This window comes from Benincasa hispida, chromosome 6, assembly GCF_009727055.1.
Source record: "Benincasa hispida cultivar B227 chromosome 6, ASM972705v1, whole genome shotgun sequence".
NCBI classification, from domain to species: domain Eukaryota; kingdom Viridiplantae; phylum Streptophyta; class Magnoliopsida; order Cucurbitales; family Cucurbitaceae; genus Benincasa; species Benincasa hispida.
The window spans coordinates 30,298,470-30,312,135 of record NC_052354.1 but is presented as its reverse complement, the minus strand read 5'-3'; the positions used below and the strand labels follow the sequence as shown (position 1 = coordinate 30,312,135).

Below are 13,666 nucleotides of genomic sequence, written 5' to 3'. Positions count from 1 at the left end.
GACCCCCAACATGGTTTTGAATTTCTGTCATTTGGAATTCCAAAAGTCTTTAACAATAGAAATGCTCCTCTCATTCCCCACTCTCCATTTAATGTCATGAAAAAACAACTCTCTGCCCCACAAGATACTTTTCCAAGTATAAAATGACCAACTTGAATATAAACTCTTTTTGTAAGACCTTTATCATTAATCAAAAGGTCAAAACTTCGAATCCTCACTTCGACATTGTTGAACTAAATGAGTGTAATATAAATTAATAGAACAAAGAAAAACTATATGGCTAACTCAAATATAGTTAAGAGAATAAAACACTAATTACCATCACAAAAGTCTCGAACTTCTACTTAGATAAAAAAAAAAAAATAAATAAATAAAATAAAAAAAATAAAAAAAAATTAGAAAGAGATAGTGGCATATTGGTAATATATAGTGAAGATGAAGGTGAATGTATAACTCCCTCACTAAAAGCAGAAGAGAGAGAGATCTGAGTTGGGGGACGAATCGCTTTGCGCTCCAAAACGTAGCAGTAATTGTTAACATAAATGGCGAAGAAGATCCGAACCCTTGGATTCTCTCTCTCAGATCCAAATCGTTCGATTCATTCTCTCTCTCTCTGGTTCGTTTCGTTTACCCATGAGCTCTCAGAGCTCAACCCAATGGAGAGGAGAGAGATAGACACACAATCACACTGACCAAACTCATATCCACCCACCTCCAATTTCCCTATTTTCTTGCGGTTTGTTTTCTTCACTTTTCTCCTCTTCTTTCCTCCGATAAATTGGGGTTTTTCTTTGATTCATTTGCTGGGTACTCGATGTACTAGATTGGGGAACTTTTTTCCTCTCTTTTCTGTTGTTTTCTTGCTTTTTTGTTGGGAGATTTTGAATGGAACTTACTGTTGGTGCCAATTTGGTTGATGTTCTGTTGAGTTTTTAGTTGGTGGAGGGTTTTTTGTTCTTGTTTTTTTAAAATGAATTGTTTGTCGATGGAATTGAAGTGGGTATTGCCTTGTTTATCGGGTGAATGGAAGTTTCTTGCTTGGGATTTCGTTGTTTGGGGCTTTCAGGCTCTGTGTTTACTCTAACAAGTGGGTTTTCTTTTTGTTTATTGTTTCTTTTGCAGATTTGGGGCTTGTGATTGCTTCACTGTGTGGAAGTAGGCAGCAGAATTTGAGATCAGGCTGTTTGTGTGGTCTCTGTCAGTTCAGTTCGCTGCTAAAAATGGTCGAGATTTGAAGACGACGAAGTTATGTGAGTAATCTGATTTGAGGTTTTTTCTGTTCTATAGCTACTGACGGGCGATTCTCAAAGAACCTGTTGCTGGAAAATGCCTAATGTCTGCTGGTTTTTGAGTTAAGCCCTAGAAATTGCTTGTGCATCTCGAGCTGGGAACTGAATTGTTCAGCTCGAGATCTGAATTTTGAGTTTCCCCCAAAATGAGAGCGGTGGTGATATAGGAATCAAAGTTAGAGATATACAAGAGCCAAACATCAATGGAAGATTTTTCGAAATACTCCCATAGTCCAGCTCATCTAGCAGTTGTTCGTCGAGATTATGCTTCTCTTAAGCGCATTGTTGCATCCCTGCCTCGGCTAGCTAAGGCAGGTGAGGTTAATACTGAAGAGGAATCTGTTGCTGCGGAGCTCCAAGCAGATGCTGTCTCTGCTGCTATTGATTGCCGCGATGTTCCTGGTCGGGAGACCCCCCTTCACCTTGCAGTACGACTTCGAGACCAGATTTCAGCTGAAATTTTGATGGGAGCTGGTGCTGATTGGAGCCTTCAGAATGAGCATGGCTGGAATGCTCTTCAGGAAGCAGTCTGTACAAGAGAGGAAGCAATAGCGATGATAATTGCTAGACATTACCAACCTCTGGCTTGGGCAAAATGGTGTCGCAGGCTTCCTCGTATTATTGCTTCTGCTGCCCGCATTCGTGATTTTTACATGGAGATAACTTTTCATTTTGAGAGTTCTGTTATTCCTTTTATTGGACGAATTGCCCCATCAGATACTTATCGCATTTGGAAGCGTGGTTCTAATCTCCGAGCTGATATGACGCTTGCTGGCTTTGATGGTTTTCGAATTCAGCGTTCTGATCAAACATTTCTCTTTCTAGGTGAGGGTTACAGTTCAGAGGATGGTAATGTGAAGCTATCTCCAGGTTCTTTGATTGTTCTTGCTCATAAGGAGAAGGAAATTACAAATGCTTTGGAAGGAGCTGGTGTTCAACCAACGGAAGCGGAAGTTGCCCATGAAGTGGCCCTTATGTCGCAGACAAATATGTACAGGCCAGGCATTGATGTTACTCAGGCGGAGCTTGTTCCCCATCTAAATTGGAGACGCCAGGAAAGGACTGAGATGGTTGGAAATTGGAAGGCAAAAATATACGATATGCTTCATGTGATGGTGAGTGTGAAGTCGAGGAGGGTTCCTGGAGCTATGACTGACGAGGAGCTATTTGCTGGAGATGATGAAGAAAGGTTGGCCAATGGTGGTGAAAATGATGAGTTTGATGATGTATTGACCGCAGAAGAGAAAATGCAATTGGATTCTGCCCTACGAATGGGAAACTCTGAGGGTCTGGGTGAGGATGAAGAACACGTAGCCTTTGAAAGCCAAGAAAATGGTTCAGTAGGCTCATATGAAAACACTGACCCAAATGGTGCTACCAAGGAGAAGAAGAGTTGGTTTGGTTGGAACAAGAAGAGTGGCAAGGGAAGTAATGATGATCCTGATGATCCAAAGATTTTGAAGAAAGTTTCAAAATCAGCTGCAGAAGGTGCCAATCAAAAAGTAGTTGATCATCAAAAATTGGCTTCTGAAGTATCCTCAGAAGATATGGGGGATGCAAAGAAGGGAAAAGATAAAAGCAATAAGAAGAAGAAGAAGAAAGGGATGACCAATGACTCTAAGCATGAAAGTGAGTATAAAAAGGGTTTGAGACCTGTCTTATGGTTGACACCAGATTTTCCTTTAAAAACAGATGAGCTTCTGCCTGTACTTGACATCCTAGCCAACAAGGTAAAAGCTATCAGGAGACTAAGGGAGCTTTTAACAACCAAACTGCCTCATGGCACATTCCCAGTGAAGGTAACGTAACCTAAGATTTCTGTGTTACGGTTTCAATTCCTCATCACAAGGTTTTTACTTGCCTTGATTGCTTAAATTTTCTGTTATTCTGTGATGAACCACTAAATGAGAATATATGCTCCTTCATTATTTACCCAGAGGTTCATTGGGTAGGAAAAATGCCAGCGCCTGTTTGGTTTAAGATATTTGTTTGAAACCCTGTAATTGGCATATCTTGTTGAGAGATTAAAAGTTAGCTTGGTCAATTAACTAAATGGAAAGACCCCATTAAGTTCAGAACTAACCTTGTCGTATGAATAAAAGGAAAAGGGTCACCTCTCGTGTGTAGCTACAACCACTACATACATGGAAAAAATGTTTGGTAACCAGGACACCTTAACATATTGAGAGAATTGAGAAGAATGCTAGTAGCTCTTTCATTTAATTTTTCACTGTTTTCTATTGAGTGCTATGGTCAACATTCGATACTGCTGAGAAATATGACGAGAAGAATATACAGGAATCTCTCTTTGAAAGTAACTTGTAGTGTTGGTTTCCATAAAATTCTGAATAGATGTAAAATAATTTCTTTTTTCTTTTTTTTTCTAGAAAAAACATGGGAGCAGAAATAAGGGTCTTGCTAATAGATGTAAACACTGAACAGAGTGAGTTTGAACTTTTCCTTATTAAATCTTTTAATAATCTCCAACTTCAAAGTTCAAAATAGAAAAATGAATAACATCATTGGATAATTATTTGGTTTTTGAAAATTAAGTTTATAAACAATACTTCCACCTATTGATTTCTTTGTTTTATTATCTACTTTTTAGAAGTTTTAAAAAACCATGTCAAGTTTTAAAGATTAAAAAAACTAGTTTTTAAAAACTTATTTTTGTTTTTGAAATTTGGTTAAGAATTTAAGTGTTTGGTTAGGAAAGATTAAAAATTTGGTAAAAATGTTGTAAGAAAACAAACATGATTTTCAAAAATAAAAAATGAAAAACCAGATTGTTATTAAATGGGCCGACCTTTTTTTTTAAATATATATATATATATATATAGCGGTAGATGACTTCTAATACCATATTTCACAGGTAGTTCTCGTGGAATATGCTTTTCCTTTTAGTTTAAATATGCCTATGGTTAAAGACAACAGTTCAGTGGCTTGGTGGGGTGTTTGGGAAATTAAGGAATGGTATTAAGAGGAAGTTTGGTGGTAGTGGCTGAATGCGTCACGTCTTGTGCTCTTGGTTAGCTCCCAGTATCATTGAGTTACGTAACTTGTCCCCTTGTTTAATTTTTGACTGTTTGGAGGATTTATGGGATCTCTGACTCGCTGCTCATGAGTGCTAGTCAGTAGTCACCCCTTAGCTTCATTGTGAAGTATTTATCTTTGGTATAATCTCCTTAAAAATGTTGCTGTTTATTTTTTAAATCTGCGTTCTCTTCTTCTTTGTATCGTTCCAATTTTGCTTGATGTTCACGAAGGGACTCTTTTCTTCTCAATTTTTTTTTATGATTTATTCTAACTTGAGGGAACCATGGTACTTTTTATTGGTCAGTAGAAGGATAAGCTGAACTAGCATGTCTTTGAGGTCATGGTGCAATCTTTGATCTCCATCTATTTAGGATAATAACATTCTACAAATTTTCTGATGAATGGTTGTGACTTATGAGGTCAGAAAGTCCTTCCATAACATGCCGGTATGATGGCAGGACATATTTTTATGATATGATTTTCTGATGTCAATCGTTGTGGTCTCCACGTGTTTAGGATATTGTCTCTTGTGAAACCTCTTCAATTGTCTGTCTCATACTTCCCCATGTTCCCTTCTTAATTCATATCAACAAAATTGGTTTTGTATTAAGTAGTAGTAGTAATAATAATAATAATCAAGTGATATGTTTCATTCTGCAGGTTGCCATTCCCATTGTCCCAACTATTAGAGTACTTGTTACTTTCACAAAATTTGAGGAGCTTCATCCGGTTGAAGAATTCGCAACCCCACTGTCAAGTCCAGCTCATTTCCAGGATGCCAAGTCCAAGGAATCAGAGGGATCTTCATCATGGATTTCATGGATGAGAGGAAGTCGAGGTGGGCAATCCAGTGACAGTGACAGCAATCGGTATAAAGATGAAGTTGACCCATTTCATATACCATCCGATTACACATGGGTCGATGCAAATGAGAAGAAACGCCGTATGAAAGCAAAGAAAGCAAAGAACAAGAAGCATAAAAAACAAGCTGCTAAAGGCGGAAATGGAGGACTACAAATGAGTGAGGACGTGGAAGAGTAATTTTTTATAGGTGATTTCTGCAGCCATGCCACTTTGAGATCCTTCTGCATCAGATAGAGGAGGTAAGCTTATCTCCTATTTGAATTTGACCTTTTTTTCTATTTTTCACATTGAAATATCTTGAGCATAGAGGATCCACGGGTTATTTGTTTGGTGGGAAAGCCTTGTTGATTAATCAGAGCATCGTATCTGTAGTAATTTTCATCTTGAATTTACATATTTGGAGAGAAGCAGTCTCTTCTTCTTTTGTAGCTTATTTCCAATTTGATTTTCAATTAGATTGGTCGTGCAAGTCAAAAATTAGACCCCAATCTTTGTACCAGATCACCAATTATAAATTTTACGTTTTTGTTGTTGTTGTGTAAAAACTAGGACTCCTAAAGAGAAGCTCTTCTTGACCCTTGAATATTTTTTCCAACCATACGCATAAATGACATATCTTATTTTCATTTAACCCGAATGAATTAATAAATTTGATTAAGTAAATATTGACGAGGTTTAATAATAATAATTAAAAATTAAACTTCTCCAGCAGGTTTTTCTTTTAGGTTGATGGGGCTAGTGTTGTTGCCCAACTGTTTTTGTTCCCTTGTCATATTGAGTTGGATTCCTTTGATCGATTTTGAGGTTAGAAGAGGTTGGTTCTACTGGTATATTTCTTCCTAAAATAATCTCATTCAAAATTGAGCCTTGAAGATCAACATCAAGCCTATAAACAATTTAATCCATTGTTTCAAGCATGCTTAAGCTAGTTCGAACATTCCCAAACTAAAAAGAAAAAAAAAATCATAACCAAACTGTTCAAACAAAATTTTAGATTTCGCCTGTATCCATCATCAACTCTCCAACTTTACAGCTTAGTAGCCACCCAACACCATATATATATTTAAAGAATAGATATAGAACAAAGTTCCATTTCTTGTCAACCTCACTGTACATGTACGATATATACACCACAAGATCTCATTACTCTCCCTATCTCTTTACCCTCCAAAAGAAGGCCAAAAGAAGAATGGAGACTAAAAAAAATCCTATTTACAAATCCTACCTATTTATTTATTGACTAGAGAGACAAATATTCCTTCACCAAAACCGGTCCTTGTTTACACTCAAGTATCCAGCCATTACTTTGCCCGCTGTATTTCTCATTCCATCTATAAGAAAGCACCATGTTGAACCCAATGCTCCAACGAAAAAATCAGCATCAGTTGCCATCAAGAAGTTCACAAGGGGATAATTTGTACTGGTTATTCTACCAAGCTGTGCTTCGTAGGTGGCCATCGTAAGGTTTCCAACTTGTCGCTTCACATTTGTGTAGTAAAATTTCCAGGATGGGTAACTTGTCGTTTTATCAATCACTTCCTGGGATAGTTACAGATTGCACATAGTGAGAAAACTTATAGATGAGCTTATAGATGTTGATTTATCGTTAAACATTTCATGTAGGGGTAGAACTCGCCTGCATTTCAGTCGAAAGCCAAATGCTGTCAAGATTTGGAAACCGTCTTCTAATGCGCTTAGCAAGGGCCATGTATTCTTCAAATTCAACAACCTTCATTTCACAGGCTTTATCTCCCATTCTTACATGCATGCTTAAGAGTGGCCTAGGTATCCATGCTTTGTGATTCGACCATACAAAATCTTCTATATCATATTTTGATGTCACTGAATCTTTCTGAAATAAGATGCTCAATATTAGAATCACCATCGACCAGTCTAGTCTAGTAATGTAATGCAACTACAGACTTGAATAACCTGTTCTTATCAGTGTAATACTGCGTTTCATCTTATTATGTAAAAGTATGATAGTGAGCTTAACTTCTATTTAAGAGTATTTGATATTTGAGTAAGAATGTAGATTCAATCGTTGAATTTCATTAGAGCATTCGATTTTAAAACCCAGCAAACTGAATTTTCTGTTCCATCCTATATAAACCAAAATAGTAAATCTAATTTCAACATACCTTTGGCCATTTTCCATGGAGACTTTTGAGAACCATTTCTGCAGCTTCCTTCCCAAATGCGGCATGGCGAGCAGCATTCATTAAACCACATGTGTATTCTGTCTGGAATCTCATTAAGTAGCGCACTGCCTGAGGATCAGATTTGCAGTATCAGTATTCTGATGTATCCTCGTTGTTGTTGGATACTTAGCTCTTTAAGATGTTAGAGATAGTGGGTGTATGACTGCTTGTAACTTGAAAAATGTTCGTTAGAAGTTCATTAATGTGTGAATAAGGTTAGGATGGTTTGGTCATAGGCAGAATTTGAAGATTCGTATTCTAGGAGAAAGCTAGCCACTCAAGATTCTATTATCGATGCATATGGTTGAGAAAGCTAATAGGTATTTGTGAGGAAGATTAAAACTAGCATATTTGTATTTCTAGAGTGTATTAGAGGGCTGGGAGATCAGGCAAACTTTATAGAATCCACTTGAAAGGGTATCTATGACCAGTATATTTTCTCTTCGCTATTGTTTTACAATTTCCAGTTTCCAATTTAGCCCGAATTTTTCCTTCAGTGCATTTTGCACGTCTTCATGTTCCTCAACTTTTTAGTATGTAGCTCATGTTCATCATTAGATTTAGACACAATCATAATACTTTGTCAGTGTTTTGAGATTCATCTCCTGGATTGCAAGGAGAAACTTAGTTTGAAATCTGCCAATTTAGGGAGCATTCAAGTCCAAAACCACTGAACTTGTCAATTTTCATATTGTGTTTACTTCCTGGTGCACGCATGCGTGCACGTGTATGTGAAATAGATGAGACTGGGAGAGAAAGTTTAGATCATCAGTTATCTGGAGCATAAAAGATTACCTGTGCCCTCCACCACCTTCTATCCATTTTGCGATGCTTAGAAAGTAAACTTCCATTTACTTCTGTTGTGGGTTGCAAATAACTCCAAGGGTTTCCCCATGACCTGCATTAATAAGCAATGAATTTATCCTTAAACAAATAGAGCAATAGAATTGAAAATCAACAAATATTCTTTCCTTTTAAAAAAATAATGGAAATTGTGAAACTAATAGCTTTAAATTTTTGTTATTAGTATTCAAACATTTATATGGGTGGTATTCTTGTTGACAAGTGTTGTATTTCAATGACAATCTTACGTTATATTGTAAGTTTCGATGGACCCTAATATCTATGTTTTTCACCCTTTAATTTATAGACCTCAGGTATTTTATTCACTTAGCAATTCACCTAGGAATTCGACCAGTCCAGATTTCCTTGGTGCTGTAATTTTCTTTTGCTGTTATGATTCCACTCTTCCATGCTTCATTGTTCCCCAAAAGTTCAAAGGCACGGTCCCGACATTCTTGGGATGTTTCAGGTAAGAAATAGCATGACCAACTGGACCGAAACAAACCTATAAACAAACCAAGATTAAAAGCCTTCAAAAAGTGAACATGTTAGCAGAAAAGTGCATGCATATAGCAGTTCCTAGCTGGATTTTCCTTGAACAATCCTTTCCCAGCTTGAATCCAGAAGAAAGAGAGACAGTGAAACAGATGACAAATATTAAATACAGTTAATTTATCACTTTATCATCCATATCAAATTGCCATTATGTGTACCTTGACATCCATCGTGGTCTGCTCGATTATAATAGTTTGTAACGAGAACCCTCTTCTCGTTGATCGCTATAGCAAGAAGTCCACACATTCCCGCTATCTGAGCTCCGATACCAAATCCAGGTAACCGCTCCCAATCAGCTACAAGAAACCGAACATTTGGATCTCTACAGTTCGACGGATGCTGGTGGATCCATAGATCCCGCTGTACTTTTCTAGTTAATGGGTAATTTTCTTCATCTGATCCTGAAACCTGGAAGCTATTGTCTCGTTATCAATTTGATCATGGTTCATTACATTCTCCAATTATTAATTTTGTGTGTAACAATATGGGAATATGCTTAAAATTAATCAAACATGGGGGGCCAACATGTTTTATAACCTACTAGATCAAGTAGGAGCTAAACAAAATAAAGAATTATAAGAAGCAACATGACAATGTGTACGAAATGGATTTCAAAAATTAATTTTTAAAGAACATAAGTGGGAGGTATTCAACCTGTAAAAATTATGCAGAAACTCGAGCACATCACTATTTAGTTAACATCATAATTCAAAATTCAAGGTCATGAATGTCAATACATAGCAAAGGTTAAGAAATTTTGTAAACATACCCAGGGAGGGTAGGAACCTTCTAACATTTCTTGGTGCCAAAGGTTGCTTGATTCCTCAGTCGTAGTAGTTGGGTGCATGTCTAGAAACCCTTTCCAACTTGTCCAAGGAGGGAATCCATTGCTTGCAGACCGCTCATCGAAATGCTTATTTGCTTTTGCTTTCGACTTGCAATCTTCCAAATGGGGTGGATTTGGTAATATGGCTTTGTCCAATCCAAGATCCCGCAAAAATGCATTTCGTCCGCTGATCGGTTCAGTCAACAAAGAACTCCAAGCTGAGTATAGTAAGGACGTTTTCTCGTCGTCAATATTTACCTTAATTCTCTGAAAATCCTTCAGTTTCTCAATCTCCTTTGGTCTCAAGTTACAGTCTGACAGATTTCACATTGTTTTGGGTCAGGAAAGGAGTAAAAAAAAAATTGAGATTAGCTATTATACAGTTCCTTAAAGATGACTTCTCATTGAAATTGCTTAAATGAGTACATTATTTTTTAATATTTGAATTAAAAATGAATGATGATTATATGGATTGCCAACTAAATGAACAAAATAAAAAAATGGAATCAACAGCTTCTTCAAGAAGATTGTGAACAAGAGAATTGTGAAGAATTTACCAGTCTTGAAACAACTTCCCTATTGAAGTCAAAATGCATTTGGGTAAAGTAGAAGTTATTCCAACTTTAAATATCTTATCCTATACCTTTTAATCATTCCTATACAGCTTTATACTAATAAAATTTTCCATGATCCAAACAAAAACTACAAAACAAGCTTTCAGAATAACCATTTTTTTCTTTTATTCTATGGCTAACTTTATATTTCCTTTTTCCATTCAACTATTCTTATAAGTTAATAGTTTGACCTTACAACATTAAATATTATTAAACTCAAAAGAAATTTAATATATTAATTAAGTACTAAGTTCATCTTTAAGCCATCTTCACCAATAATTATGCCACCTCAGCTAATTTTATTAAAAAAAAATAGGCTAGTTTGTACTAGAAATATCTGAATTAACAACTTCTTTGACAAATTGGTAAAACTCATGGTGATTATCTTTGGCTAACTCTCAAATGTTATAGAATTCAATCCAATTTGTATTTACCATGTTCTTAAAAGGTCCTGATATTCTGTGTCTACCCACTCACTTTCAGAAATTTCTTCATATCAAACAGCAAACAGTCAGTTAAAGTGAGCAATATAAGATGATAATATTTCAAAGAGAAAAAAGAGAGAGAGAGATGATGATGATAATAATAACTTACTGATATTTTCAGACGAGGAGTTCCATAATGAAGCAGGTTGTGAATTGGGTGAGAAAGAACTCCAACCAAATCCCAAAGGGCTACCAAATGAAGTAAAAGCACCAAGAAACAGAGAGGCAATACAAACGCCACAAAGAAAACCCACAACACAAATTTGACAAGGAAATGAACTCCCTAATTGTAATGCTTTTTGTGAAACAATTCTTTCCAGAGACTTCTGATTTTGTGTCTCCATCTTCTATCTTCCCCTCTTAACAAAAATTAACAACTCCCCAAGAAAGAAAGCCACAAAAACCACTTACCAGAGCTTCTTCTTTTTCTTCTAAGACTTCATTTCAAAAACCCAACCACCCTTTTCAACTCCCAATCACATGATGCACAAACCCAACTACTTTTTTTCTTCTCTCTTCTATGAGAGATTAATATCAGTCTCAACAATCTGTTTTTCACTTTATAAGCTCTCAAAAATCAGTGGTTCACCTCCATATCCCTAAAAATAAAAAGGGGAAATCCAAACAAAAAGGAAAATCACCACACAAGTTATTATTATAAACAAAACAATCTGAATAGCCAATGCAGAAAAATAGCAAACAATCTCTAGGTAGAATCAGAGTAAACCCCAAAAACTAAAAAAGTAAACTGGGAATTTGGGGTTAAGCTTTTTCTGATGAACAAGCAAAAAATGAATAAGAAAACAAAAGTAGCCGCACAAAGAACAAGAGAAAGAAAAGAATCTTCAAAAGCCGATTATCACAGACTGCAAAAAAACAGAGATGGGTTGGTTTGTTTGGTTCATTCGAAGGCCTTTTCTCGATTCTCAAAAGGAAAAAAAGGGAATCAGAAATGCAGATTAAGCATAATCAACATATAATATGAACAAATAATAAAGAAACTTCAAGTGGGGTTTGCAACAAATACCCAGGTGAAGAGATGAAATCACTCGACCAAGTCCAAAGCGTAGAGCGAGAGAGAGAGAGAGGTAGTGGAAATGTGGCGTCTCTAGAGGAAACAAATTGACAGATAATCCCTTCAGCCTCAGCCTCTCAGCTATTCTGCTCCGCCATTTCAGTTGTGCTTTAATTTATTTATTGCTTTTTTTTTTAACTTCTTTTTTTGTTGATTTCTTTTTTTTTTTTCCTCCTTCCAAGTGTTTCAAATGGAATATTCTCATTATTTGAAAAATTAATCAAGGAAGCCGCCACTACTTTTTTTTTTTTTCTTCTTCTTCTTCTTTTTTCCTTTTTTTTAGGACAGCAATAGTGGAATTGGGGATTGGATTTCTAGCATCTAATAAAAAAAAGTGATGTCAATTATTGTTGAGTTATACTCATTTTAACAATGAAGCTGCCACTTAACGGTTCATGAATGATTTTTTATGCTCTCAAATTAAAATGGGGTATGAATTCAGAGTAATTTGCAGTTTCTTTCATATCTCTAACGATACAAAACTAGTGGCTACATTGTGATAGTCTCATCCAATAATTTCTCCTGAATGCGGATAAAATTTTCTAGTGGTATGAAGTATGATATGAAAATTTTCAAGTTTTTTTTCCCAGTCCTTTCATTTGTTATTATAATTATAAAGAAAAAAACTAGGCGAGTATAACCGGTATAATCGTAGTACTACATTTTCATCGTCGATATTTTCATCTATATTTCTATGTTTCCATGGTTGACATTGACATGAAGAGTGAATCGATATTTCTAATGTATCGTAGAAAAATCTATGAAACATGAAAGAATAAGCAACAAAATGTCACTAATGTAAATATAATATAAATAATAGACATGTTAACTTGTTTAAAAATCATAAAATATTTATTTATTAATATGAATGTATTTTTATATTTTTTGCAAAAATATCCATCAATCAAAATTTTATTGATATATCCATTGAAATTTTCTTAGAATTAAGATCTTTATATTTCCATCGAAATTGACATTTTCAGTTTCATGTTAATAGGTCCATCAAATAAAATGAAAATAGGATGAATAATCATACTTTTGTAGAAATTTTTTAGTTAAATTAGATGAATAAAATAATGTTTTCATGTGTCAAATTTTGAATGGGAAGATGAGATATTAGAAATTGAAAAGAGAAAAAGTAGTCCTTTAGTATGCACACAATAAATATAGAATATATAATTTAAATTGCATGAGGAAAAATAATAAATTTGAGAAGATTGAAGTAAGTACATGGTATATTCACTCTTTGCATTAAATTTTTTTGTACACTCCCCATCACTTTTTAATAATTTTCAACATAACTTACATTAAATGAGAATATATTTAAACTATGTTTTCTAATAATTACATAGTACAATTTTCTTATTCTTAAATACCTTTTATATGAAATAATAAATGGAAATAATATTTATGGAAAATTTTGCATTAAAAATTTAATTTCTTTCATCAATGATAATCCATGATGATTGATGAAAGGATGGTTGTGGTTAATGGTGGAGCAGTTGAAAGGGATCCCAAGTCCCCACTTCCATTGTCTTTTTTATATAATCAAGCAACACCACAGCTGTTCTTCTCTCAATTTTATATGAATCTAACTTTTTTTTTTTTTTTTCAATTTTGAATATTTGTCAAAGTGAACTTAGCTAAACGGTAATTCGTATAAATTTCTTCTTTAAACATCGAATGTTGAATCCAATCCTAGAGATGTTGTACGGAAAAGAAAAAAATTCTCACCTTTCTCTTTTTTCTTTTCTTTCTTTTTTTTTTTTTTTTCATTTTTCAAAGTGGACCCATTTAATCTTACATTTGTCATAGTGAACTTAGCTAAACGGTAATTCGTAAAAACTATTTTAAACATGGAATGTTGAATCCCAACCC

The 13,666-nt window shown here is 35.0% G+C and overlaps 2 protein-coding genes across 5 annotated transcripts; one reads left to right on the top strand and one right to left on the bottom strand.

Annotated features, from left to right (window-relative positions):
* Window positions 1–492: 492 nt before the first annotated feature.
* On the top strand, window positions 493–6,949 carry LOC120079657 (ankyrin repeat domain-containing protein 13A). 4 transcript variants are annotated; one of them, XM_039033931.1, is made up of 4 exons: window positions 493–736; window positions 1,123–3,088; window positions 3,677–3,732; window positions 4,986–5,098. In XM_039033931.1, the coding sequence occupies exons 2-3, from the start codon at window positions 1,493–1,495 to the stop codon at window positions 3,725–3,727; spliced, it is 1,647 nt and encodes a 548-aa protein (XP_038889859.1). In that variant the 5' UTR covers window positions 493–736; window positions 1,123–1,492; the 3' UTR covers window positions 3,728–3,732; window positions 4,986–5,098. The 4 variants fall into 4 exon arrangements, 3 of the variants coding, with proteins under 3 accessions (XP_038889859.1, XP_038889860.1, XP_038889858.1); XM_039033932.1 differs by lacking the exon at window positions 4,986–5,098 and adding an exon at window positions 4,162–4,282; XR_005482308.1 differs by lacking the exon at window positions 3,677–3,732 and adding an exon at window positions 6,813–6,949 and having other exon boundaries at window positions 495–736; window positions 4,986–5,428.
* LOC120079658 lies at window positions 6,165–11,954 on the bottom strand. The gene is made up of 9 exons (XM_039033933.1): window positions 11,741–11,954; window positions 10,823–11,312; window positions 9,558–9,928; window positions 8,947–9,196; window positions 8,573–8,738; window positions 8,186–8,288; window positions 7,331–7,459; window positions 6,826–7,041; window positions 6,165–6,728 (listed from the first exon to the last, which is right to left on the bottom strand). Exons 2-9 carry the CDS (start codon window positions 11,055–11,057, stop codon window positions 6,450–6,452), a joined length of 1,749 nt encoding a protein of 582 aa, XP_038889861.1. The 5' UTR covers window positions 11,058–11,312; window positions 11,741–11,954; the 3' UTR covers window positions 6,165–6,449.
* Between the last annotated feature and the right edge of the window lie 1,712 nt (window positions 11,955–13,666).

Coding starts and splice junctions, on each gene's coding strand:
- LOC120079657 (XM_039033930.1), top strand. CDS start 1,493: ATGGAAGATTTTTCGAAATACTCCCATAGTCCAGCTCATCTAGCAGTT. Junction 3,089..4,985: donor ATGGCACATTCCCAGTGAAG/GTAACGTAACCT, acceptor TTCATTCTGCAG/GTTGCCATTCCCATTGTCCC.
- LOC120079658 (XM_039033933.1), bottom strand. CDS start 11,057: ATGGAGACACAAAATCAGAAGTCTCTGGAAAGAATTGTTTCACAAAAA. Junction 8,739..8,946: donor AGACCACGATGGATGTCAAG/GTACACATAATG, acceptor GTTTGTTTATAG/GTTTGTTTCGGTCCAGTTGG. Junction 8,289..8,572: donor TGGACTGGTCGAATTCCTAG/GTGAATTGCTAA, acceptor TTATTAATGCAG/GTCATGGGGAAACCCTTGGA.